Source organism: Syngnathus acus, chromosome 12, assembly GCF_901709675.1.
Source record: "Syngnathus acus chromosome 12, fSynAcu1.2, whole genome shotgun sequence".
Taxonomy (NCBI): Eukaryota; Metazoa; Chordata; class Actinopteri; order Syngnathiformes; family Syngnathidae; genus Syngnathus; species Syngnathus acus.
This window is the reverse complement of record NC_051097.1, coordinates 3,231,456-3,258,022: the sequence shown is the minus strand read 5'-3', so window position 1 is coordinate 3,258,022 and position 26,567 is coordinate 3,231,456. Positions and strand designations below refer to the sequence as shown.

The window sequence follows — 26,567 nt, the reverse complement described above, 5'->3', positions numbered from 1 at the left end:
AAAATCACAATTTTGATACATTATGTCATGCTTCATGTAGTGTTTTGTTAGTATTTCAAAATATTGTGTTCATGGAACTCACTGGTTACTAACTAATAAATAGTTTTACGTGATTATACATTTGTACCACTTCCACAGTCAAGAATGAGTTATGTAATATTATTTACACTCCAATTGTAGTATGCACAACTTCAACCAGGTTTCTGTAGAATAACATAAATGTTGAGATACAAACAAAAAAATACTACAGTATATCAGCAAAGAATCAACCTCTTGTCGAGGTAAAAACTTCTTTGCAGGAACCACTATCATGAGTCTTTGGCTAACGCTGCACCTTTAATGTAGTTCTACTGAGGAGGAGTTGTGTATGCTCAGGTCCTTAGATTGTGTACATCACTCACTAAAAGACCGATGTTGGCGAAGGACAAGGTTTAATTAAAAATGTATTTATTGTGCCTGATGGAACTGCTCTCTTGTCTCAATTGTCAAATGAGACAAAGCTGGAATATTGACTGAAGTGTGATTACAGTTGTGATTTACAAGTGAAATTGTCACTTAAGTTTACTAAACATGTCTTTATTTTGTTGATATTTTTAAAGTTGCTTTCTCAGGTACAGAGCAGTTCACTCCTTGTCATGCTGTAATGCTAAAATCTTTAAAGCTGTCCTAATATTCCTCATACTTAATGTACTGATACATCCATTCATTTGGAATGGATGACAGTCAATCCATTCACACTCACAGCTACACAGATTATCTGACTCCAACTACAAGGTATTACGTAAAATCCTTAACAAACTGCCTTGGGCATACCAACGCTTAGATCACAGGTGTCAAACTCAAGGCCTGGGGGCCAGATACGGCCCGCCACATCATTTTATGTGGCCCGCAAAGACAAATTGTGCATCAAATTTGTGTGTCATTACTAGAATTGCAAATTGTCTTCACTTTTAATATCTTTTTTTTTAAATATTTGACCAGTTTTTACTCGTCTGATTTGAAAACGAGTTATTTGTCAGTTTGTTTTGTAGCTTTTACTGTATATAATATGAGGTGCTCATACATTTATTTGGGTTGACAGTCGTAATGGCCCTCCGAAAGAAGCTATGACTACAATGCGGCCCGCGAAAAAAATGAATTGGACACCTCTGGTTTAGATAGTTGTCATTTCAGATATTTTCATTTGAAACAGTGACCATACGGCACAATGTAAACTCCTTATGGATCTGCCAAACCACTTTTTGTACTGACGTTGTTCTATCACATAGAATAAACCCTTATCATGCATAGTAGCTGACATAAAAGCACTTCCTGTAATTAGCCATTAGCATAATATCATTCACTACAGCATGTCTAGCTGAGGTGCAAGATGTTGCAGAATCCATATTATGGATCTTGTTGGAAGTTGTTGAAAACGATGCATTAGCATGTGAGCTTTTGTATAAGAATGTGACAACGGACCCGGATCCGCCATACTCGTGACCCCATTTTTGTTTGATCATGTCTATTACTCGTGACCCTACTTATGTGTGATCCCCACATGCCAGATGTCTTTGACCTCTTTTCAGAAAGATGTGCTCTGAGCGTTAAAAATGGGATTTCTGCCTCAATTACCGTATTTTCTGGACTATAAGTCGCAGTTTTTTTTTTCATAGTTCATAGTGCAAATTATACTCAGGAGCGACTTTTGTGTGAAATGATCATAACATTATATCATTTCACATGTTATTTTCACACTAAACCGCAAGAGGACGCTCTAAGCCTGTGAAATAATTGGAACTCCAACTGACGATGAGTCTGACATAAGCGACATAGAAAAGGAAGCGCCGCATCTTCTACTTCCGGGGTTAACTGAGTTGTTTATAAGTGACACAGAGAATGAAAATTTTGTTGGCTTTAATGATTTAGAGTGACACGGATGGTTGGATAAACTTGTTATTTATGCTATAGTTATATTTGAATAACTCTTAATGTGTTACGTCAGGCAAGTTCTTAGTTCCTTGTTTATGTAACGTTAGCATACCGTACCGTTCCATACCGTGCCTATTGTATTTTTATTTTAAATCACCTTTCAAGATGAAATGTCTGTTTTTGGCGTTCATCAAATAAATTTCCCCCCAAAATGCGATTTATACTCTTATATATGTCTTTTTTTCCTTTATTATGCATTTTATGGCTGGTGCGATTTATATTCCAGATTGATTTATAGTCTGGAAAATACGGTATTAGGTATGTCATAGAATGGAATCCCCTCTATTGCCGCATTTGATGATTTGATGATTCTCATGCTGTACACTATAGTTTATTGCAGGAATGGAAGGATAACTCCTTTGAAAGTTTTGAAAGGCAGCTTGCTTTGACTAATGCTGCAACATATAATCCATTTTTGAGGTATTTAGACAAAGTTAAATCCAATTTGTACGCTCACCTAGAGGACCATACTGTGCCAATATTTGTGATCATTCCAATATAGTAATTCTTCAATTAATTAATGTAATTAATTCATTAACTACACAACTACGCATTAATTACGCAACATGTAAAATCATACACTTTCTTTTTATAATTTGGTTCACACTTAAGAAACTTGAGGCTTCAAAGTAGCCTAATTTCTTTTCGTAAAAACGGATCACAGGACATTCTATTGTTTTGAGTTTGAAACAAGGGGTCATTTTTTCCCACTATTGATTTAAAATGTCATCATTTCCTTAATTCTTGACACATTGACAACATTTAAACACCACTTCATTTTTTCTCCAAGCACTTTTTGGTGACATCGGGTCTTGATGATTTAAAAAAATGTCAAATACCTTTTTTAAAGAATTAATGCTGTTACTAAATGAAAAGTGAAACATTGACCTACCTACCCTGAACTGAACATAGAGTAGAGTAGAATAGAAAGCTTTCATTGTACATACAACAAATTAGGGTAATTAAACACACATAAAACACAAAGACTAATAAAATAGTATTGGTGAGCAAATACTACAGGTTGGATCAATGTGCTCACAACCTCGAACGTGACAAGAATTTTGCGATAGGACACCGACTGGAGCCAAGCAGCACGAACTGGAGTGAGAGATACAGCTTAAACTGCCGCCAACTCTTCTACTAGTTTTGCTGGTGAAATTATCCCAGCCAATAATAAATTTCCATCTCCTTTGTTGTTCTTGGTCATAGTGGGCGACACGCTGCAATATTGACACGAAGAGCTATCTACTTGTCTTTACAAAGTAAAAAAGTTTTATGCTATTCTGAATTGAAAATTGGAACGTACCAATAACACAACCAGTCAGATGGCGTTCCAGTAGCTTTTAACATATTGACAGCAGAATTGTTACGGCACCTAACAGTCCCACTGGGAAAAAAAAATGTATGTGTTGCCAGGTGTATACCTCAAAAGCCTCCTTGAGTTTCACAATAATCCTATCAACAACTCTACGATAACGCTCAAAGATGAGAGTGGTGACCTTGATCTACATGTTGTAACACGTGGTCCAAAGGTACCGTAGGCTCAAAGAAAGGGAGATGTATGGTTCCATCACTCTGGTCCCTCAGTTACAGTCTAAAATAATGACATGCACTGCTCATGCTCACATTACTCGACTACCCAGGCATGCACGCTGAAAAGATAATGCCAGCTCTTAATTGTTATTGAAGGACCTTAACACACGAAGATGGCAATACAGTCTCCTAATAGCTTTCAGCAGGTCAGCAGTGTTTGAGTAAAGAATCTAGGCTCCAGGTATTTCAAGTACACATCCTCTTAAGCCTGAGTTGACATACTCAGGTACGCTTTAATGCCTCATTATGTAAAATGGTCATGTCTTTATTATCATTATTGAAATTTAGGATATTTGACGACACGTTTTTTCCAGACTGACACCAGTGTGAGCATTCACAATTGTAAGTAGACAGCAGTATCATCACTGGGTACAGATATCGATCATAGTTTTGACACATACAATTTTAATTAACACAATGACAGTCAGATCATGATAAAAATAGACTTTTCTCTTCTTTCGGAAACAATGTTTTGGCAATGTGTCAAAATGCTGCAGTGCAGCGCCAACTACTGGCATGGAGGACTTACTCAATGTTGAACGTTTTTAATTATGAAGTGTATTTGTGGCTGGTATCAGCAGCATTCGGGAGTAACTGATACATGAAACTAAGCCGGTATCAGCCCGATACGATACCTCATGATATCTGTTGATACCTGCTGAGTGACGCTCAACATATTAACTGCATGTTGACCTTCTGAAAGCTAGGAGAAGGAGCTCCCAATATTGTCTTCTTGTCCTGATGTTCAAATATTGGGACAGGAGCTATTGTTATTCTACAAGGGAAGAGGGACACATGGTCATTTGCCAAACACCTTGGGATGGAGGCCAAAGAACAACAATGAGAAAAGAAGACCTGAAGAGAAGCATTTATTGCTTCACATGTAGGAAAGAAGGGAAAGGAGTGTGGACAGGCAAAAAGTAGATAAGGACTATTCCCACCTGGCCACGCTTTGTTGCGATCTGATGAAAAAAAAGCAATGATAAGCAGACAAACACACGCAATGAATTAACACCCAAACCCCTAAAGTGCCAAAAACCAAATGTAGAGCAAATGATTGTAACAAAATACAATACATATAAACTATGAAAAGAGATAACCATGTTGTGAAAGTATAGCAGTGGCTATTTAAATGATGACATCGTATAGCAGGTTTAAAAAGGACAACAGATGAGAAGTAAAGTGAATGAAAAGGAGTTTTCACATTCTTGTATGATTCAAATAAAATGGTGACAAAGGTGATGACCCCAGCAACTTAATTAAAGGACTCACTCACTCACACACACACACACACACACACACACACACACACACACACACACACACACACACACACACACACACACACACACACACACACACACACACACACGCACGCACACACGCACGCACGCACACACTCACACACACATCTATTTACACACCTACCTATATGTTCTCTACAACATAGCTGAAAACAGGTCGGAAGAATTAATTTCATCATACCCCTACCGCATGGTGCCTATTCTCTTTCTGTGCTTCTCATGAATATGCTTCATTTAGCCAAATAGGTTGACATAAACATGGCTAAAGGATTACAGACTTCTTCTAGTCTTGATGATGGTTATTGAGTAGTACAGCTCAGAAACATCATTATAGTAAGTCTTGCAACAAACTATAACCGCCATGAATATAAGTTGCGGTAAATGATGATGAACCCAGTGACCAAATGATTGAAAGAAGTGGGGAGGCTCGTTGACGGGTTTATGAAGAGGAAATGTTTGCGTCTGATAACCTGCATGAGTGAATTAGAGACTTACTAATGGTACTAGTATATGAGGGCAGGCCCGTGCATTAGTGGTCACAGAGATACTGACAAAACTTTCAAATTTCACTTACTATAGATTTGCATTTTTATGAAAATGCATGGTTTGATTATTTTGTATGCTAAATTCAGCACTCATCCTTTGCATCTACATTAATGCTTATGCTCTTATAATAGCTGCAGCTTTTAAAATGTTTGTCTCAGTCAGCAACAATAGGTCATAGCTGCCAACATAATCAGATAAAAAGAAACAGGTAAATTGATTTTTCTTATAACACAAACACACACGCGTGTGCCAGTATCTCTGGTTGTTACTGATATGAGTTAGACAGAAACATTCATTCAGCTGTGAGGTTGCAGAAGATAAATTGATTAAATCTGCAGATGATGGGCAGGAAAGAAAACAGAAGATCCAAATAGGACAGACAAGCACAGACTGAAAGACTGAAAGTTCAGGCATTACCCCATTAGGCTCCTGAAAGCAATCCAAGGCAGAAACCGAGGATGGAAGGAAAAAAATGTGGAAAAAAGGGGGACAAATACACAATAATCAACAACATGTAAAAGACAGAGAAGTATCAATTTATAATTTGAAAAAGAGGAGAAAGCCAAGTGACAGAAAACAGAAAGAGATCACACTGTGAGTGTAAAGAATTTTTGGACAGAGCCCATGTGAAAACAATGGCAGATGTGGAAAAACTGACAGAAAAGAGTTAAAGAGAATGGGAAATACATTTTGGACTTTTAAGACCCAAATTGCAGGTCCGTATGAGCTTCAGGGGTATCATTGACTCTGCAATTATTTCGAGAGATGTTAGAAATGCAGCCAAATCCAAACACAAATTCCAATTACGTTGGGACGTTGTGTAAAACATAAAAAAACATACACTTATTTTAGAATACAATTTCAGTGTATGTTCAAATTAATACACAACAAAGTCAAAATGTTTAATGTTCATGTACTTTATTGGATTGTTTTGAAACTATTGTCTCATTTTGAACTTAATTCCTGCAACAAAGTGGTCGGACGAGTTCACATTTAAAATAGTTTTTGGAAAACATGGATGTTGTGTCCTCCGAGCCAAAGAGGAAAAAAGCATCCAGATTTTTATGAATGCAAAGCTCAACAGTCAGCAGCTATACAGGTGTGTTAGTGCCCATATACACAATCCCAACTACATTGGAATTTAGGTTTATATTTGACTACAAAAAATAAATCAGAGTGATGCATATCTAATTTGGGTGGATCGGAATATACATACCTTGGTGCCTTACATTCCAATAGCTATTGCATTATAATCTATCACCACAGTAGCAAATTTAATGCTCGCAAACATTCAATACTTAGATTGAGAAAAGAAGCTTGTTCTATCTCTCACAAACAATTAATTCATTTTTTTTTCCGTTTTAAATGCTAGTTTGCACATACGTAACAAAACTGACTATATAGAGATAGATTTTAAAACACTGCACGTGTACTTTATTTGCATGTTGCAGGTAGATGCTAATTTTTATTTTAATATGTTATTTTAAATAAGAATATAATTTTCAAGATTCTTTCGACATAAAAATGACATTATTCTAATTTCCAGTTAATTTCACTTCTTTCATGTGACTTGTCAGGGCTGACAAGTTGACACCATGTTATCAAATAAATTGATGGCAGCACTGATGTCGGACAATTTTTGCCAACTGTTTATATGCTTATATACGAAAATCATTGTTAGAACATTAAAATTGACTACTTACGAGCAGGCGAATGCCACAAGAGCGCCACTGACCACAATGAAGTCGAGAATGTTCCATAAATCACGAAAATAGGACCCAGGGTGGAGGAGCAGTCCCAAGTCAATCATCTTGAGAAAAAAAACAATCATATTAGAAGAAGAAAAAAACAAACAAATGACAATTATTCAGTTATTTTGTTTGATTCTCAGCATAATAAAACTTCCTCTAATTCTTTTTGGCCATATCTATTACCTTAATCACCATCTCAAATGTAAACACTCCAGTGAATACATAATCCAGATACTTGAGCACCTGCAAAACAATCAAGCATTCGAAAAGATGTTGTAAAATGAAATTGTGAAATTTGTGAACGCATAGATGATTGCACTCTCCTCAGCCAGAACCCATTCGTCCCAAAACCCGCAAATAAGACAAAAAGCACACGTGAATGTTATATCAAAATCATGCTGACCCATTGCAGAATATTATTTGGGGTTGCCAGTCTGTCAAAGTGAAAAATACCAGATCACACATCTTTGCACATTTTTGTTTTAAATCATACAAGCTTGTGTGAACTTCCAAGCTATGTATTATTTTTGGATCTGTGATAAAAGAATAAAGAGGCAAATTCCTTTGCAAACATGGCGTCCTAAATCTAATTTAAAAAGTTGGTCAATATGCTTCTGTCAGATCCTGATATTCACAATCTAACTCACATTGTTACGCGGTGCATTGGATTGCACAGGATCCTCAGCTGCCAAGGCGATGCTGCTCATGGTAATGACCATCAGGATGCACATTTCAAAGTAGCGCAGGTTGACCACGTAGTGACACAGCCGCCGTACCCTGCACGGAATTGTCAGAGAGCATACAATGAAGAGACAGCTCATGTTCGAGTGGCATGCCTCCCAAACAAGCCATGAACAATAAGTGTTTCCCTCGCAGTCAAGATGACTCATTTGGTTTGTCATGAGCCGATATAAAACAACTTGAGATGCAGCATCAGCCGCACAGAGGAAAAAATTAAATTGTTTACAAACCTTAAGGAAATTACCGTATTTTCCGCACTGTAAGGCGCACCTTAAAACCTCCAATTTTCTCAAAAGTCGACAGCGCGCCTTATAATCAGGTGCGCCTTATATATGGACCAATATTGAGCCGCTACCACAGGCGTGTCCAAAGTCCGGCCCGCGGGCCAAATGTATATATCTTATATATGGACAAAGTTTTAAAATGGGCCATTCATTGAAGGTGTGCCTTATAATCCGGTGCGCCTTATAGTGCGGAAAATACGGTAGGTGTTCCAAAACAATTGTTGTGTTTTCACACCCTGTCAACAATCACAAAACAGTTCCTTAGGTACACTAACAAGACCTCTTCTTTCTTTTCAACTCTCAGTTGGTTAAATAGGAAACGCTGGAAAATGCAATAATCAGGAGGTAATAAACAAAAATCCAATGGCACTTATTACTGAATGACTTACGGGTTTGTTTGTCCAAAAATGAACATGGAACTATAGGGGAGGATTTGCCGGGGCCTATTGACAGCATCGTCTTCTTCCAGAGCTTTCTTCTCCTCGCTGACTCCAAAGTTGCCGCACTCAATATTGTTCACTAGTGTGAAAAAATATTGCATATTGTGGGCTCAAAGGGAACACAATTGAAAGAGAGACTATATGACTGTACAGTTTTAATTGTTGTTATGATTCGCAAAAGGTGAACTGATTTTCAGCCGAGGAAACAAAGCAGGCTTAGCCACTATGTTTACTTCCTCGTCCTGAAATTACTGTTAATTTCCATGACTAAAATACTAAGACTCCAGTTGAAAAGCGTGCATAATGTGATGTGATGAAGGCTCTGCTCACTGGGAATAATGGTTGTCTCTCCAGGCGGAGCAGTTATGGTGACAGGGATGTGAATTGTGTTGCTGTTAAGGCCGGCCTGGCTGGCTCTTGTGGAGTTCTTTTGGTTATCAGCGTCTTCTTGCTTGTCTCCAAGACTGAGAGGACTAGTGGCAAGAACCTCCTCCTCACCATCAGACAGCATCTCCCTGAGGAAAGAGATCAGGTGTTTCATAGCGCTTCAACATATTTTTTCATCAAATGAGATCCAATATCTTTAGGGGATTGACCACAACTTTTCTCCAAAGGCAAACAGCTTCACTAAAATGATAAAATACCCATGACTGAATTGTATTGATTTTGTATAGCTATGAATCACATGACATACAGTGGGGCAAAAAAGTATTTAGTCACCCACCAATCGTATACGTTCTCCCACTTGAAAGATGAGAGATGTCTATATTCATTATAGGAACACAAAATTAAAGGAAAAAATCCAATTGGTGGCTGACTAAGTACTTTTCTGTCCCACTGTAATATTTGGGGATTCATAAATTACATTTCACATGAATCATAAAGCCGTCATGGACACATTTTGCATCTGTACTGGGAGTCTTACGTACCTATGACTTTTCTTGCACTTTTTGCTTTCGTCTCCATCCAGAGTCGACTGCGCTCTGACCATTCGAGAGCAACGTCCTTTTTTCTCTCCGTTACCTTCCCCTCCCCTTCCCCGGCCTCTGCGCTCTCCATGGGCACCGTTCGCTAATGTCCCATTTCCCTCTTTCGCTGTACGGTGTGAGTGGTGGTGGCGATGCCCTCTCTCTTGCCCTCCTCCTCGTGCATCAGAGATCTCCTCTTCCGGGGAGCCCGTGTGATGATGCCGCCTGCGTCGCTGCCCCTCATCCCGACTGTGGCTACTCTCCCCTCTCCTCTCCTTAGTCTGAGCGCCATTGCTATTGTGATCTTTGCTCCGGCTGTGATGAATGTGATGCCTCGTCGCACGACCATCACATCCATCCCTGCCCTCGCCGTTCCTGTCCCGTTGGCGATGGTGCTTCCTGGTGTGCGAATGGAAGTTGTCTCCTGTGCTGTCTTGCTCTCCCTCTTCAGGTGGCCTGTTAGTAAGGTCGCTGTTCCTGGACTCTACCACAAGGGGTCTATCCAGGTGAGTCATCATGTCAGGATGGAGATGGAGAACAGAGGACAGTCGTAGGCGTTCCTCTGGGTCGAGTTCATTAAACAAAGCCTCGTTGCTAGTTCTTATGTTGTGTCTCCTCAGTTGGTTGGTTCTCTGCTCCCACACTGACATGGTTTTGGCTGTTCGTTGCTGTTCCTTACTAGACACACACACACACACAAAATCCCACATGGAGATGTCACAATTAACGCTATGTTATTTCAGATGTCTTTCCTTTACTATGTTTTTAAAAACATGGCGTTTGAACATATTTTGGCACCTACAGTTCACAGACGGACAGGCCAACTCTAGCATTGATGTTAAATTCATCATTTCTGATATCAACAGCTATTTGTTTGGCCCCTATAGACTCAAAGTTACCAAGATGTCACAAAATGATGAGTGGTGAAGAGCACAAATGTCCATCATGACAGCTTTCATTGATCATGCTTATGTAATATTAGTGATGGGAAGAAGAAGTTTCAAATTTGATTCATGAAACAGTTGTAGTTTTTGACTCCTCAAGATGGCACTGATGGTTTAAAGAAAGAGGTTTAAAAAATGTCAGTGTACTTTCAGCCCATTGTCGAACAGAGTGCCATCGAGAGTAGCCAAAAAATTACAACTGGTTCATGAAGTAAATCTGAAGCTTCATTTTCCCATCACTATGAAACGTAAATAAGGGTTCTGTTAAAACATTTAGGCTTTGCAGAAAATACATGAAACCAAAATGCAGTGAAATCAGATCATAATCCCCCAAACTACAATACAGAATATATGTCTGCATGCACCCAGGATGCCATAGTCATGAACAAATGTCTATTTATACCAAAGACTTCCATTTTCACAAGCAATTTAGACGATCCCTCAATCTTTAGCAAACAACGTGTACTCGATAACACTTGTGATAGCACCCTCTCTTAGACATTCTTCATGCCGAGATAGATCCACAACCTAGTATAATAATCAATCAAGCTCTATTTATCAAGCACTTTTCATACATGATATATAATGATATGCAGAAAATGTAATTTACTGGCTAAGGGTCAAATGTAATAAAGTGTAAGTATTTCACATTTTTACGAGTTGAAAGTGAAAACAATTCCCTTTACTTATGCTGCGAATTGGGTTGGTTAGAAACATTTGCGACTATTTCTCCCTGTCGTCTTTCATATAAGACGATGTTCACACACTTAAATGGAAATAAAGTTACCACCTGTAACAAGGACTGTTTTGAGTTATATCAATAAATATACATCCCTACTCACATTCCTGTCATTAAGGTAAGTGTAAGAGGTCTTTAACTTTTCCAGTTAAGTCTTTCCAATTGAAAGAAACTCATTCATTCTTGCTTTGACAAACAGTTAGACACAAGAATTAAAGTAGAATAAAGTACTATATCCACTATTAATGTGAAATATGCCAGGCCCCAGCAATCTTTAAACCATCCAGAAAAAAAAGGTACATGGTTGCTGCAAGTGTTGCCTTTGCTGTGATAAAGTACCCTAGAAATTACATTCAACAGATCCCGTTCTTAAGAAAAATGGCCTTTTGCTATTTCAGTGTTTCTTCAAGATGAGAGACTGATTACTGCGTTTATTGTTAACTTGATTGAATATGCTCATAACCATATGGAATGTCGCAAATGGGACTTCAGCAAAACACGATATGTTTTATCGTGTTTGCTGCCTTAGTAACGAGTCTACTGTGTTTACTACGAAATGTTCATGAGCAACAGAACGATACTAAAGTGTTCTGAGGGAATGCCAAACTCTTCTTATCTAGCGTTGTAATGTTTTGGATTATAAAACCATATCGTATCCTGTCAACCTCTGCAGACATGGCATGCCTGTATCCAACATGTATGGCAACCGTGAATGAAGACACAAATGGGTGAAATTTGTGCTTTTTATATCATGTGCTTTTTATGTTTTCTTATTTCCATCTAACCCCCGAAAAAATCAGTGCTTACTGTGTTTATATGATTTATTTACATGGTACTTTATTGGTTACTTAAGTTTGTTCCATCTGGTCACCTGTACCTCAAGATTCGTCGAGCAGGGGTAGAGTAGATACTATAACTCCTAAGAGACAGACAGAAGACAGACAGACAGACAGACAAGCAGACAGACAGGCAAAGGACACAAAGGAAAGGATTCCACACGCACACGTAAGCAACACAAAAAGGTTGTATTTCCCAGAGTTGGAAGTGACAAAGACACTGACGAGATTAAATTATTCTTTATGTGCGACATGCTTAAGATCCCATGAGGCGTATAAACCAAATTCATCTTTGCGTTATCTCAAGAGATGTCAAATAGTCTGCCTCCATAAACTTATTTTTGAGCTGTTATACATTCAGACACCCCACAACAATGATTATGTTTACGCAGTCTGGCAATAAGCAAGTTATTGGCTTCACTGCAGACAGTGTTAAAATAAAAAAAACATTTTCAAATATTAAACAAAAAGTTCAAAAAATGTCTGTTTTGTAGCTTACTTCTCTGTTGTAACTATGGTTCAAGCCAATACATTTGATACTTTTGGAAAGATTTAGGTTTTAATTTTCCTTTTAATAATTTGCCATTTGTAAGGAACATTTATGGTAGCTGTTTGCTTTGTATGATGTATTTGAATAATGGTCTACTTTGCTGACATTAACGACAAGACAGACAATTGTGATTTGAGGAACCCCAGTGAGGAAGAGTAGGAAACTAATTATATAGGGAGTAATTGAGTCTGAATGGGGAGGACAGAGGAGAGGAGACAAAGAGGAGAATATTGTAACATAGAGTGATAACTCACAGTGACTGAATGCTGTTGATGGACGACCTGCGAGAGATTGCATCTCGATTTTGCTTTACAAAACTGTACATGCAGAACAAAAAAACAAAAGAAAAATGAGACACAAATATGAAGGGAAAAGGTGGAGACTTAGTCTGTCCACATGTTCCCTTCTAAATTACTCCAAAGAACAAATCTGTGCAACTACTACTAGTAAGCAAACGTGTTAAGAAAAGCAGAAACTGAACCTGTAAAATAGTCAGGACTTTCATTCCAAAGACATTTTCAAGTTGAATTTGTAACTACAAGATTTTGTATGGTGTTCAAACAGTCGTGTTTTTAGCTAAAATTATGGCTAATTTTGTCAAGAAAATGCCATGACATGAAACCCCGAGTTTGCAAACAAAACCAGTACATTTCAAACAAAAACTGTTTTTTACGGGCAAGCTCACCAATGTCTAAACACACTATCCACTTTCAAACATTTGAAGAACACAGGATACTAATGCACAGGAAAGTAACAAGGATGACAATGGGTATGAGAGGGATAAGGCAGCTAGCCAGTATTTATCTTAAAAAATGAACCAAATTTAAGAAGTCTTTTGTTTTCATGTGATGCATTTTAAAACTGCCTCACATTGAGTGATGCGGCACAACACCACTGAACACTCGAGCAGTGTTATCACGAGTGGTCAAGTCTCAGCCGATAGTTTAGTGGTGATTCAAAATAGAAACCACGATGTGGTGACTTTTCAAGTTGTATCCAACTAAAACACAGGAGCTCTTACACAGGTGAAAGATCAATTTCTGGCTTTTAAGCAAGCGACACATACTAGCAGTGCTCTTCCAACCCATAAAAACAATACAGTACACATTCAGTGTAATGTGTTTTACGGCCGTCCTTAACCGTATTTGTAATTTAATATGTAGCTGTGGATTGAACAGCAAAGCGTGCTTGTTCCATTCAAATAAATAGGAGCTAGCCCTGCCTTTCAATATATATCCCAATTTTTAGCCTTTGTTTCATCTAGCCCGATTCAGAAACCCAGCCTGGAAACCTTTATGACACATTAAAGGATAATCTTAATTTATAATATATGATTTAACTAGTTAATTACCTATTATATGATATCAGGGCTGTGCAATTAATCAAAATTCAATTACAATTACGATTATTTCACTCCAATTACAAATTTGCATAATTGTAAGAAAAATTATACAGTGCTTTTGCATTGTTATAAAAAATGTGTGGTCCATTAAGGAACTTACATAATTATCGTGTTTCAAAGAAATGTGTCCTAATATTTTTTTTACATGTGAAAACAATTTCTTGTTTTGTACCAAAAAATAAACAATCGTTTGACCAATCATTATTTCAACCATTACCAAAATATTCGTGATTCATATTTATCCATAATTGAGCATGTCAAATAAACGTCATAAAAATTCCGTGGAGTTGATGCTCATCTTCTCAAGGTTAATCATTAATGGATGTTTGTCATGAGCACGGCTCGTTTTGCAACTAGCAAATAAATACTCTGTGATGTGTACTTGTTCTACAAATTACTTCTCATAATTTCTGTTTTGATGCTCCAATGACATTTTTTTAGCTCTGAAAATTTTGAAGATAAAAACAGTGCCAAGTAATACTGACTCTCTTGTCTGTAATTTAAGGTGAACTGGGGGTGGGGGGGACATTCAAAGCCACAGGGGCTCTCTCCTAGGTGGAGAATATGAGCGTAAAACAAACACACAGAATATTTGATGGGCTTGGAGGATGACAACAGATTAAATGAAAAAAATATATTTCATCATGGTTGTGGAAGAAAATGTTGCACAGAAACTTACGCAGCGATTGAGATGTTGGCTGCTGACATGGGACTGACTTCCTTCACCTCCAAAGCCTTCTGCAGAGCAAGCTTCTTATTGGCTGCCTCCTCCTGTTCTTCTTCATCCTGTAGCCAGGTTGCAGTATTATGCAACACAGTTAGTTGTATGTATTTCATTAAAATAGAAAGCCTGAGCGTACCTTTGTTAGCTCCTGTGCATTTGCAAGATTATCAACAGCGATAGCCAAGAAGACATTCAGTAGGGTGTCTGAGAAACAACATGACTCAGGACAAATTATGGAGTTACTCTGTCACAGGTTACACTCATCATAAGGCATTTTGGGAGGGCATATTTACCGACTAAACCGTCATAAAAAAGAAAGGTGAGCTGCTCAAAGAAACAGATTTAGAAGACTCACTCTGTGGGAATTTGATTAATTCTTTCAGAAGCACAGGATTGTATGAAATGAGGAGTTATTCTGGGAGACTAATAAAACACTTTGTGAATGGCCTGGAAATACTTAAATCCTGCATACATTGGTTATGAAATGTGTTCTCATTTTTATCTAAGTCATACAAACAGTCTTCATGAACTAACACCACTGGACCACTTTATGGTCTTATGTATGTATGTATGTATGTATGTATGTATGTATGTATGTATGTATGTATGTATGTATGTATGTATGTATGCATGTATGTATTTATTTATTTATTTATTTATTAATTTATTTATTTATTTATTTCAGTCATTCATTCATTCATTCATCTATTCATTTATTTATTTATTGGGACAGCAGTGGTTTATTACTATCATGTCGTCTCATGGCAACCATTTGTTTCTTTGTGAACCCAATACCTCCAATTTCATCAAATCGATTACTTCGGTTGACTAGCATCTGACACCACCTGGCTCTTGGACATTAGCCTCAGTGTTTACATTATTGTTTCACCCTGCACATTGCATAATGTGTTCAATAAAAACATTGCTCTTGTTGTATTAGCTTAACAACACTGTCTTTCTCTGTTGTTGGGACTTGGCAGCAGATCAGATCACATTTTATGACCAGTTTATGCAGGATTTGAAGTAATTCCAAAGGATTTTCATGCGTTTTGGTAAAGATGGGCCAATGGGAAAAAAAACATTTAATTTGTGATCCACATCCACTAAAGCTCTCAAACTTTAACTTGGCTTCTAATTCACAATACATTTTCCTCACATATTTTTCTCCTAAGCAATTATTCAAACAAAAAGCATTACCTCAATATGCTAATTTAGCTTTTACTAATAAGAGGATACAGTTTCCAAAAAGTGTAAGGACAATGAAGTAGACAGAAGAAAACATTCCACGGCGAACACCTCCTTGTGACTCTATGCCATGGTACATCACCGCATTCCAGTCTTCCCCAGTTAAAATCTGAGTGAGTCAAAAGAATTCCAATGACACTTGGGCTTTTAGAGTACAGCACAGAACTTAATTATCTCGCAGCATAAAGGGTTGTGAACACAGACTAATTAAGGGATTATAAGTGATCTTGTCAGGAGGCAAAAGGTACACAGAGCAGTAATTTCTTCTTATTAACATGACTGATAATAATCTTACAGCTTCCATAAAGTCAAGAGTTTCTCATTTTCAAGATGAACCCGTGTGTGTGTGTGTGTGTGTGTGTGTGTGTGTGTGTGTGTGTGTGTGTTACAGTCCTTATATTAGGGCTGCCCCACCTGAAACACAGTGAGGATGGCCGCTGGAAAGGTATCAAAGTTTGTTGTAGGTGTTTCATCCTCAAAGTTGAATCTAAATGAAAGGAGGAGGAGAAAAGTTAGCAACTCACTCAGCATGTCATAAGAAGGGCGTAGAATTCTGTCAAGGCCAATCATATTCAAGCTGACACGAGTCATCAAGTCTTAGGCAAGTTTGGTACGTTCCAAGTTGTGCCAACAAACATACAAATGAATGTGATGACATAATCTCTCCTCTGTGAGGCTTTGTACTGTGTCACTAAAATGATTCTTTTTTTTTTTTTATTGCTTGCAAAAGAAAATTAAAGCAGTTCAGTAATGACAAAATTACAAGCTGAGGCACTGTCGGGGAGGCGTTCAGACGTAATCTTTTTTGCTACTGTACAGTGATTCTATATGTGTGCGAGATGTGGAGCTGAAAATTAAAATGAGGAGAGGATGTGGTGCACTTTGTTACCACAAGACCACTTGTGCCATTAACACCAAATTGCAGCCTACTTCTTCCCCTCGACAAGATCACGTGATAAATGCATGTTGAGATGTGTGGTATGTTACATATACATAAAATCTAGATTCTCTTTTTTTACATAGAAAACACTACAATAACCCAGTAGAGGTAAACCATTATCAGCCAGCCATACAGCTTTTGCTCTCACTTGCACTGTATTAGAAGGGAGTGGGGAGCGGCATCTTCTGTAATTCAATAAGCTTTGCCTCCCTTGGTATGGCATTATATTGTATCTCTGCATGCTCGTTTCCTTTCACGATTGCCCCACCCCATCCCCCATGTCTGATCACGGCATCCTTCATCACACGCGCATCTTTGTTCCGTTTCTTTCTAAGCCTTCTTTTCCTTCCTAACACGCCTCACCCACTATTGGCTCTCCTATTTTCCTCTTGTGAATTAGTGGGTCCACTGCAGGCGGTGGGCTGCTGTGCTTGTGAGTTCTGACCTCTGTTTGCTGCGATAATGGGGATTGGGAGTGCTCATCCAAAAGGCACCCACAGAGACTTTGTTAAATCAATTCGAGAAGTGCGTGTCACGTGAATCCTAACTCCCAACTGGGTAATGCCACCCCTCCAGTTTAACCATTGTGCATATTTATACATTTTAAAATGGGCTGGGGGGGAAAAGGTGGCGATTACATAAAATAAAAAACAGGTCTTCTTCAAACAGACCTGATTTTATTTAATTTATACCCGTTTGTAACTAATTTAACACATTTATATTTGTGAATGTTTATGCTATTAGATGTTGTACTTTTGGTCGTTAGAAACGCATTGAGTTAAAATTGAAGAAAGCACTGCCTTAAAATTCATGAATTTGGAACTGAGAAATATATATATATATATATATATATATATATATATATAAAAGGGTAGGCTGAGTTTGCCTGATGTTCAAACATGGAAAAAAAAACACGAAAAACTATTTTGTAGTCATTACAGTAAAGGCTGCATATTTTGTCAAAGCTTATCACAAACAGACGTGATGTCCTTTGAGTCTCAGCAGGGAGATGGTCCACTGCCTCCAGCTGTTTATCTTTTAATTCTCAATTTTACAGAGACATGTTTGGTGTGTTGTGTGCCAGAACATCCGAACAAAAAAAATGCATTCAGGAAAAACATAATATCTGAACAAAAGAATTAATTCAGGATGCATAAAAAAATGTTCCTTGATTTTTTTAACATGCCATTACATAACATTTTGTTAGGATTAAAAGGATCCTTTTTCATGAGGAATTGTGTTAGTGGTTGCTTTACTCATTATCCACAAAACATTCTTCCTGAAAGACTGACTATTATTTAGCATAATTAGTTTTACTCATAAAACTTAAAACGAACATTGTTTGTTGCTCGTGTAAACATGTATGCCACCAAATGTGCACTGCTGGCTGAAAGCACTGTGTGGACGTCAGACTCATCTCACACTTGTCCATCACAAGAGACTGATGTGGCGCTAATGATGGCATTGACTGATAGAAGAGTGGGTGCCATAGCAACAGCCTGCTGCTTTCAAGGCAGCCAGACGTGGTGTTTGTGAGGATTGTCAGTCCAAGGAGAACCGAATACAAGTGAAAGGCTGCTTAACACATACTAAAGGTGTGAATACTATAAAAACCCAGCAAAAGCAGTATGTGGCAACATACAAACTAGTGGGTGACCACTTGACAACAGTGCTGGCAATACAAATACTACTTTTCTACTATACGTACATCTATCAGTCTATTATCCTGCTACAAATAAAATAAAATACGTAAAAGTCATCTTCCAGTCATTGGAATTTACTTTTTGCGACAACTGTCACAATTGGTTACATCAGGGCTATTGAATCACAAATTTAGTTGGGGCGAATTTTCAAATCAAGAAATGTACCGTAATTTTCGGACTATAAGTCGCACCGGAGTATAAGTCGCACCAGCCATAAAATGCCCAAAAAAGTGAAAAAAAACCATATATATGTATATAAATCGCTCCTGAGTATAAGTCGCCCCCCCACCCAAACTATGAAAAAAAACCGCGACTTATAGTCCGAAAATTACGGTAGTCCGCCCATACAAATGAGTGAATCAACGATTTTCCTTGACAACATTACGAAAGTTGAAACAGGCATGTGTTTTCCACATTACTTCTTGCCATTACTCCTGTTTTTAGCGTAGCCACATAAAAAAAAAAAAAAAAAACAATGTGGCCAATGTGGATAGGCTACACAAGAGTTGCATTCACGGTATCAAACACCGTATGAATGCAATTCATTTCAGGACGGCTGGACCACAAGCTGTTCCACTTGGTTCTGGGCCGCATGTGGCCCGCGGGTAGCTAACTGAATCGCACTGGGTTACACATTGTAAGATGAAGCCATAAAAAAAGAGCCATTTCTCTTTGCTACTTGTTGTTTTTCCTACTTACAGTGAATCACTTAAAAGGATATTATGCATTATGTTATGTTTCTAAAAGGTCAACCTAATGGAACAAAGTATTTCTCTGCCATTGCTGATTACCACCCATGAAAATCAAAAACAAATCAAATCAGGAGGTTCTAGAGGAGAGGCAAATTGATCTGGGAAAGGCTCAATATGCATACTTAAAAGGTCTATGAGGTGAATAAATGAAGAGTTTGATTGAAACAAATATCCCTACTTTGTTCTTTTTTGATAGCATGCCAAGTGCTTTATACACAAACTATAAAACCTTTTGCTTTGAGTCATTTGGACTAGTTTTCAGCTCAGTCAGAAAGCAAGTGTGGACATGGGCAAGCACTATAGAAAATGTATGGATGAATATACTGGTCAAATTTGTTTTGATTGAATCTAGTCAATGGAGAGAAGCTTTAACCATCAGAACGTCAAGACAATTCTTTGTGGAAGATGACTAAAGTAATGAAACAATAATCAATAAAATGCTTTCTCACAAGTCTGAGTCAGCACTGTGCGGCTTCTGAGCTGTCACCTTTGATTTTAAGTGCTTTAGAAAGAAACAGTTGACTTGTTTACAAGCAGTCATCTGTCAGCTCAGTTTTGTTTTAGTGTTATACTTCATTGAACTAATGATTTCGCCAAGAGCAGCAATATTCTTTCAGGATGTAATATATATTTAGGGATACATAAAACAAGCAGGAAAAAATACAACAACACATTGTTAAAGTCCTTTTACATAAAGAATTAGCCTTAAAGCATTCTTTCGAATTGACCAATTACATTTTGCTAGTGTAGCAAATACTTGGACCATTTATTCTAGAGTGGTTCAAAACTTGTAAAAGCAGACTAATATGTGAGTTGAGTATTCAGGACTAAATGTCAGCTGGATTATGAAGTGCTCCCATCATTAGATAGCATAGGACTCCTTGCTGGGAGTGGTATCAAAGAGCCACAGTCACTGCTGCTACTTTGCCAGCTTCCTGCTGCGCCAACATGTCTGTCACCAGCGCCATGCAGGGCCACTGGCTCAATACAAGAAGGGTCGGGTGGGGAAATGGTTTAGGGAGAATACGAGCACTTGTGTACAGTACGTGTGCCAGTGGTGTGTGTATATGTGTGTGTGTGTGTGGGGGGGGGGGGGGGGGGGTATGCAGGCATGAAACAAACAGTGAACTAATTAGAACTCAAGAAGAGCCAAGCACAGTCTGTGTGCATATTAAATCAAGCGCTGGACAGAGAAGAATGAGAAGAAAGATCAGTCAGACTGTATGAGTGGGACAGCTTCAAGATATTACTCACTGTCCTCCAAAGAGCTGCATGCCCAGCAGAGCGAAGACAACGATGAATAGAAAGAGGAGGAAAAGCAAACTGATAATTGACTTCATGGAATTAAGAAGAGAGACCACAAGGTTCCTCAGGGAGTTCCAATACCTAAGTTACAGAACAAGGACAACAATTACTGATCAAAGCTGGGAAACAGAACAAAAGATCTAATAGCTGAACAGAATATTTTCATAACTGACATGTATTGAGGAAAAGTGGAACTACACCGTTTGTATTGGTCAAAGTTGTGCTGTGCCCAACTAATCGCAACAAAATCTAATATGAATACATTTTGACAAGACATCGAATCTCTTTGTTTCCACCACAATCTTGGTTACATCATGCTGCAGTTTGTAATAAATTGTGTCATGATAGTTTGGTGATATTATTTTATCTTTGTGGAAAGAAACTCACTTAGTGACTTTGAAGATTCTTAGCAGTCTCAGTGCTCTCAACACACTGATTCCAAATGATGCTCCGGGCTTGATCATGTCCCAGATCACCTCAAAAATACTTCCCACAATCACCTAGATGTTAGAGGAGGGAGAATAGTTGGTCCACAGTTCAAAGTTCCTTAATTTTACCAAGTGGATTAGAAAAGAAGCACTCGCTCTCTTAAGACCTGATCATCGATCTGCACTGGTGTTAGAAAAACAGGATTCACTTACCCCAAAATCAAAGCAGTTAAAGGAGGAGTGGAAATAATTCCGTGGTCCAAGGCCATACATCTTCAAGGTCATCTCGGTGAGAAACAAACCCAAGAAAACAAACTCTGCTGTGTCTGTTATAAACATGGACAACATAACAGAGACTGATAAATGTACACAGCTTTCATTTGAGGCAAATTGTGTGACTTACACAGGGCTGTTGTAAGCCACGCGGGTTGATCGTAGTGGACTATGGCCACGCACAGAGTGTTCAGGCCAACCAGACACAGAACGATCCAGTAGAAGCTCTGTGCTTTTACCATTCGCCGGATAAAGAAACGAGTCCGCTTCTCCTTACGACGAAAATAAGACGAGCTGTCCATCTTCGTGCTGCTTTTCACACTGGCCCGACCAAAGGGAGAACCAGGGGGAGCTGAACATGACATAAAATGGTTTGTACAATACTTTAAATTTTGTATTCTACCTGAGTGACAGCTTCAAAAGCTACCAAAGCTACCAAAGGCGCATTGTTTTTCATTCTCGACAGTTTCCTCTGACTCTGTCGGCAAGTCATTTGGATTTTCGGCAGTTATGGGTAAATAAAGCTTCATATTTGCCTCGTGAAACTGTAAGTATTTTTGGGCTGCTCTTGATGGTGTACTCTGTTCAACTGAATAGAGTAACCCCTTTATTTATATACAACACTGCCATCTAGAGTCAACAAATACAACAACTGGTTCATGAATCAAATTTGAAGCTTCGTTTTCCCTATCACTTTTATTTTGCTGCACAAATCCCACAAGCACAAAAATTTGTGAGTCAAATCAAGATGACAACAAAAAATGTGGTTTCAAAATTTCCAAAAGCGCAAAAAGGGATACCATAGCAGACATGAAGTATACTCTATGTGTCTGTGTATATTGTATATAGAGAGTGTAAATATAATTTCACAGTTTCAACATGCACGATGACTGCATTAGCTTTGCTCGCTCTTATCCATATACACTCTGTAGCAAGCATTTAAATAGTGGCAGCACAAAAATATCTTCAATTACGTATCATGTTTTTACCTAGTTGCAGACAATAAACGACACGTTCTCTTTGCTTGTTTCTGTGAAGCCAATTCATTTCCGAATTCATATTCTCACATTCTGAAGGTAACAGTATTTTAAGCAAACAGTTAATTATACATTCCTTCTCTAATACCAGATCCAGATGGTGTTGAAGTGCTTCGGTGATGCTCACAGCTCAGGCAAGTTGGATATGTAACCGTGTTTTATAGTGTTGACGTAACATGCCACTTTAACCCCAGACCTGAGTCAGTCGGGATGGCTATATTTATTGTCAAAGACAGGCTTTTAAGGTGGCTTTTATTCCAAAGGTCAACTTTTGAGGAGACACTATGTGAAGGTCGGAGGTGATCTGCTGGTGCAGAAAAACAACGTCAGGCTTACCAACAGAGGAGATGTCAGCAAATGGATCTTCCCCTTCTTCAGCACCGATCAGGTCATTTTTACCCTTCTTAATTTTGCTTCGTTTCAGGACTGTAAAGATTGATGCAGAACAACAGTAGGATAAAAAGAATTAGAATATATGTACATGGTACAGCTGTGTGTATGTGTGTTTGAAAGAAAACTAATTGCAAGTGTGAGTGAATGGGCAATTTTTATGAGAAGGCATCAATCTTGTTTTGATGTTCTGCCTTCCCGCTAGCTTTGAAATGGAAAAAAAAACGAACTAATATGGATTTTAATTGGCACGTGGCCGCTGACACATTGTCACAGTGTTTGGTTTTTCTTTCAGTCAAATTTCTGTCTAATAAATCACCTGATGTTGGACATGAAAATGTCGAGAGAGAGAGCGAGAGAGAGAGAGAGAGAGAGAGAGAGAGAGAGAGAGAGAGAGAGAGAGAGAGAGAGAGAGAGAGAGAGAGAGAGAGAGAGAGAGAGAGAGAGATAACATAATACATAATTATAATAACATAACAGTAATATCAATACTGGACCTCAGTATTTAATTTTTTAAAATTATTTTCACACCAAAAAAAGGGAAAAAAAAGAAATCTTATTCAGTCAATCAACCTGATATACTTTCATGGTCCAGAAACACAGGCTGTTGTCTGAATGCCAAACTAAAATAGGCCACAATCATTTTTTGTTCCAGGTAATTTGGTGTGAAAGCACTTTTAGTATTTTGTACCTGGCAGATTTTGTTTCCTCTTGTACCACGCACCATCCAGAGGTGACTTCTCCTCTGCAATCTCCTCCTCTTCCTCTAGCAACACCTCCTCTGCAGAAGAAACAAAAGTAACATTTTCATGATTTGGGGGGATTTAAACATTAGCACAGGTTTAGGGATGGGGCCAACCGGCTTTGCAGATCCATTCTAGGTATCCCGTAAGCTCTCTCTCAATTTGTTGCTGCCTTCGAAGCTTGAGGAATTCCTGTCTTTTCTCCACCCGCTCTCTCTCTTTGGCAAACTCTCTGTGGAATCGACACGATGCTTTAATTGTCACAAAGGGTAAACACATTTTACACTAGACATTCTTCTGTTGCGTTTACAATGCATGTCAGATTAAATGATTTGGAAAAAAAGGCAATTAACAGCAGAGTAAATACTGTATGGCAGCTTTGATGAAAATTGAAACAGAACCTCGTTTATGGATATTGTGTTCGTATAGATTGTATGTATTTTTCTGCTGCAGCAAAGTGACTGCCTTCACTTTAAGGTTAAAAGCAATTGAATGTGTTTATTTTCCGCACTTAAGTGGATGTCATACAAAAGAATTTGACAAGGTGATTTCAAGATAGATAAAAAAAAAACATGTTTTATTTCCACATAATGTTGCTAGCTTTTGCTGACCTAGAAGACACTAACTATGTTCAGGAGGACCATGGGTCACACCACAGATCGTATAATTCATTGCTAAAAAGAAAAAGACCCAACAACAACCATACATGTATAGGTATGTGATCTTTCAACTTCTTTCTTCTTTACCAGAAATGAGGAATAAAAAACTAAATTCAGCTTACATTTAACATTAATTCTACAACAATGCAAGTAAAAATTAAATGTAAAGAAAAACAGAAAGGTTGTAGGCAGGAATCTGTGCCATTGCCATTTATCACACAAACGGTCATGACTGCAATTTGATGCTGGACAGTTTGACTTTTTGTAGCAATTCATTTATACAAGTCACCTTGCAGTGTGACATGCATCAAGATTGCGGTTACCAACCCAAAACAACCACAAACAATTTAAGGATCGCAAGTGCACCTTGATTAGAAGTGCAGATCCTGTGTTTTTTTGTTTTTTTTTACTTTCTCAGTGGTGTTTCTTGGATCAATAAATCAGACATTTGCTTCCGTTCAAATTTTGCAACTATGCAAATTACTTGACAGAAGTCAGATTCATCAACAGGAGATGATTAGATGAAATCATAGATTGCGGCACGTTGACCTTCACGCCCTAGCTTTTGCATAGGATGAATATTTTCCCAAGGGCGAGAAGTTTGACCACGATTTTAAATGAAGTTTCCATTTTTGTCATGGGTGGGGCCATGTGATGTTTTTTTTTTTTTCTTCACATTAATTAATTAAAAAAATCAATATAAGTATTCAATGTGTTTAATCCTTATTATGTTCCAATAGCTCTGATTAGAATTCTAATTCTGAGCCAAAATATACATTTAGACTTTTAGTGAAAGGATAAAAATGACTTACCCTGATAGCACACCAAGCACCAAGTTGAGCATGAAGAAAGAGCCAATGATGATGAGAGGGATGAAGTAGAGCCAATTCCATGTGTTTCCTGCCACATCGTTGGTCTGGGTATACAAAACAGATGATTTTTAGAAAATTGTGAATTTGCATGTGACCATCATTTTAAAAGGTCTCTATAAACATATGGATTAAGATAAGCTAATTTCATATTTATCACATATCAAAAATGTGTAAAGTACAAGATGTCGTCAGGAAACGAAACCAATTTCGGTTTGCATTTTTCTGCACCGTTTATGGTTGTCTATGGGTAAGTTTCACCCTTTAAATCTTACCATGATGGACACATGAAAAATAGATAGAAAGGAGAGAAAAGGGATAGACATATAAGCATCAAGACATCACTTTAAACTGTGCATGATATTTTAACGTCGGCCTCTGGCATCAACATCTGTGATTCTGTCTGCATCTAATTGGTGTGCATCAAATGTGTGCGTACGTATGCATCTGTGCAGGCTTGCACATTTTCTGCAAACCCTTTTAATGGCTGCATCATTTTCATAATTTGCAATTGGATATAATGACCGAAAAAAATCCCTTATAATCCAGATGCAAATGTGCACCCTTCACTTCTTGCATGCAACACTTAACTAACAATGTTTCCTGCTCTTCAGACAAAATCAAAACATAGGGGAGAGAATCAATGTCCCATTTTATTGAGCAGGATACAAAAGAAAGGAGTAGGAGAAAAACAAAGGGCAAAAGTAGCATCAGCGTCATTTAAAGGGATTTGCGCTAATGAGCCGAGTCTCCTTTTAAGTGCGAGGGCTGTGAAGTCGTCGTACACACTGTGCTACCAACCGAGGGGAACATACAGAGCATTTGGCAAAGGGGCCCGCTGGCGATACTCACGTAGTTCATTGCAAAACTGCTCATGCTGTATTTTACCTTAGGCAAGGTTCTTCAAATGACCCCATATGTTGGACAGAAGTAAACATCGCTTTGAGATATTTTGTTATATTTTGATATTTTGGAGAATTCACTTTGGACAAAATAGCTTAATTAGCAAGACTTGAAAGACAAATAGTATTTATTTTTTTGGTATAATTGCATCTTGAAAGACAAATAGTATTTATTTTTTTGGTATAATTGCATCTAAGGTATTACATCTGAATAAGTGAAAGATTGCATCATTATTCGCAACAGTAATAAGGTCTATTTTGGATATGACTGTAGGCCTGTGGCTCATTCTCATTAGGGCGTCATAATGTGTGATTTTGTGTTTGTTTTGAGGTTTGGCTTTACTCTGGAAAAGATGATTTGCGTTTTGGTCTTAGTTTGGGTTTGTTCTCTAGCCTTTTTTATTTGCCCTCCATTTGCTCATTTGCGCTGTCTCCACAAGCTCTTATCAGATCTACTGCTCTTCTTTCAGCTTCTTTACCGACTGACTAGAAAACATCACTTACATTAAATTGGACTACAACGCTTTG

The 26,567-nt window shown here is 38.0% G+C and overlaps 1 protein-coding gene across 3 annotated transcripts in view; it reads right to left on the bottom strand.

Moving 5' to 3' along the window:
* cacna1bb (calcium channel, voltage-dependent, N type, alpha 1B subunit, b) overlaps window positions 1-26,567 on the bottom strand; it is a 105,757-nt gene that overhangs the window by 28,304 nt on the left and 50,886 nt on the right. For 2 of the 3 annotated variants that reach the window (XM_037266325.1, XM_037266324.1), the window contains exons 9-27: window positions 25,081-25,184; window positions 23,726-23,841; window positions 23,558-23,647; window positions 22,813-22,902; window positions 21,570-21,791; window positions 21,380-21,492; window positions 21,126-21,238; window positions 20,688-20,819; window positions 16,453-16,525; window positions 16,030-16,147; window positions 14,930-14,997; window positions 14,749-14,855; window positions 12,922-12,984; window positions 9,560-10,276; window positions 8,961-9,145; window positions 8,580-8,709; window positions 7,813-7,942; window positions 7,349-7,408; window positions 7,118-7,224 (exon numbers count right to left, since the gene is read on the bottom strand). In XM_037266325.1, the coding sequence (XP_037122220.1) occupies window positions 7,118-7,224; window positions 7,349-7,408; window positions 7,813-7,942; window positions 8,580-8,709; window positions 8,961-9,145; window positions 9,560-10,276; window positions 12,922-12,984; window positions 14,749-14,855; window positions 14,930-14,997; window positions 16,030-16,147; window positions 16,453-16,525; window positions 20,688-20,819; window positions 21,126-21,238; window positions 21,380-21,492; window positions 21,570-21,791; window positions 22,813-22,902; window positions 23,558-23,647; window positions 23,726-23,841; window positions 25,081-25,184 (2,738 nt within the window). Of the gene's footprint in view, window positions 1-5,831; window positions 5,844-7,117; window positions 7,225-7,348; window positions 7,409-7,812; window positions 7,943-8,579; window positions 8,710-8,960; window positions 9,146-9,559; window positions 10,277-12,921; window positions 12,985-14,748; window positions 14,856-14,929; window positions 14,998-16,029; window positions 16,148-16,452; window positions 16,526-20,687; window positions 20,820-21,125; window positions 21,239-21,379; window positions 21,493-21,569; window positions 21,792-22,812; window positions 22,903-23,557; window positions 23,648-23,725; window positions 23,842-25,080; window positions 25,185-26,567 lie in introns of all 3 variants that reach the window. The other variant, XM_037266323.1, reaches the window with a different exon arrangement.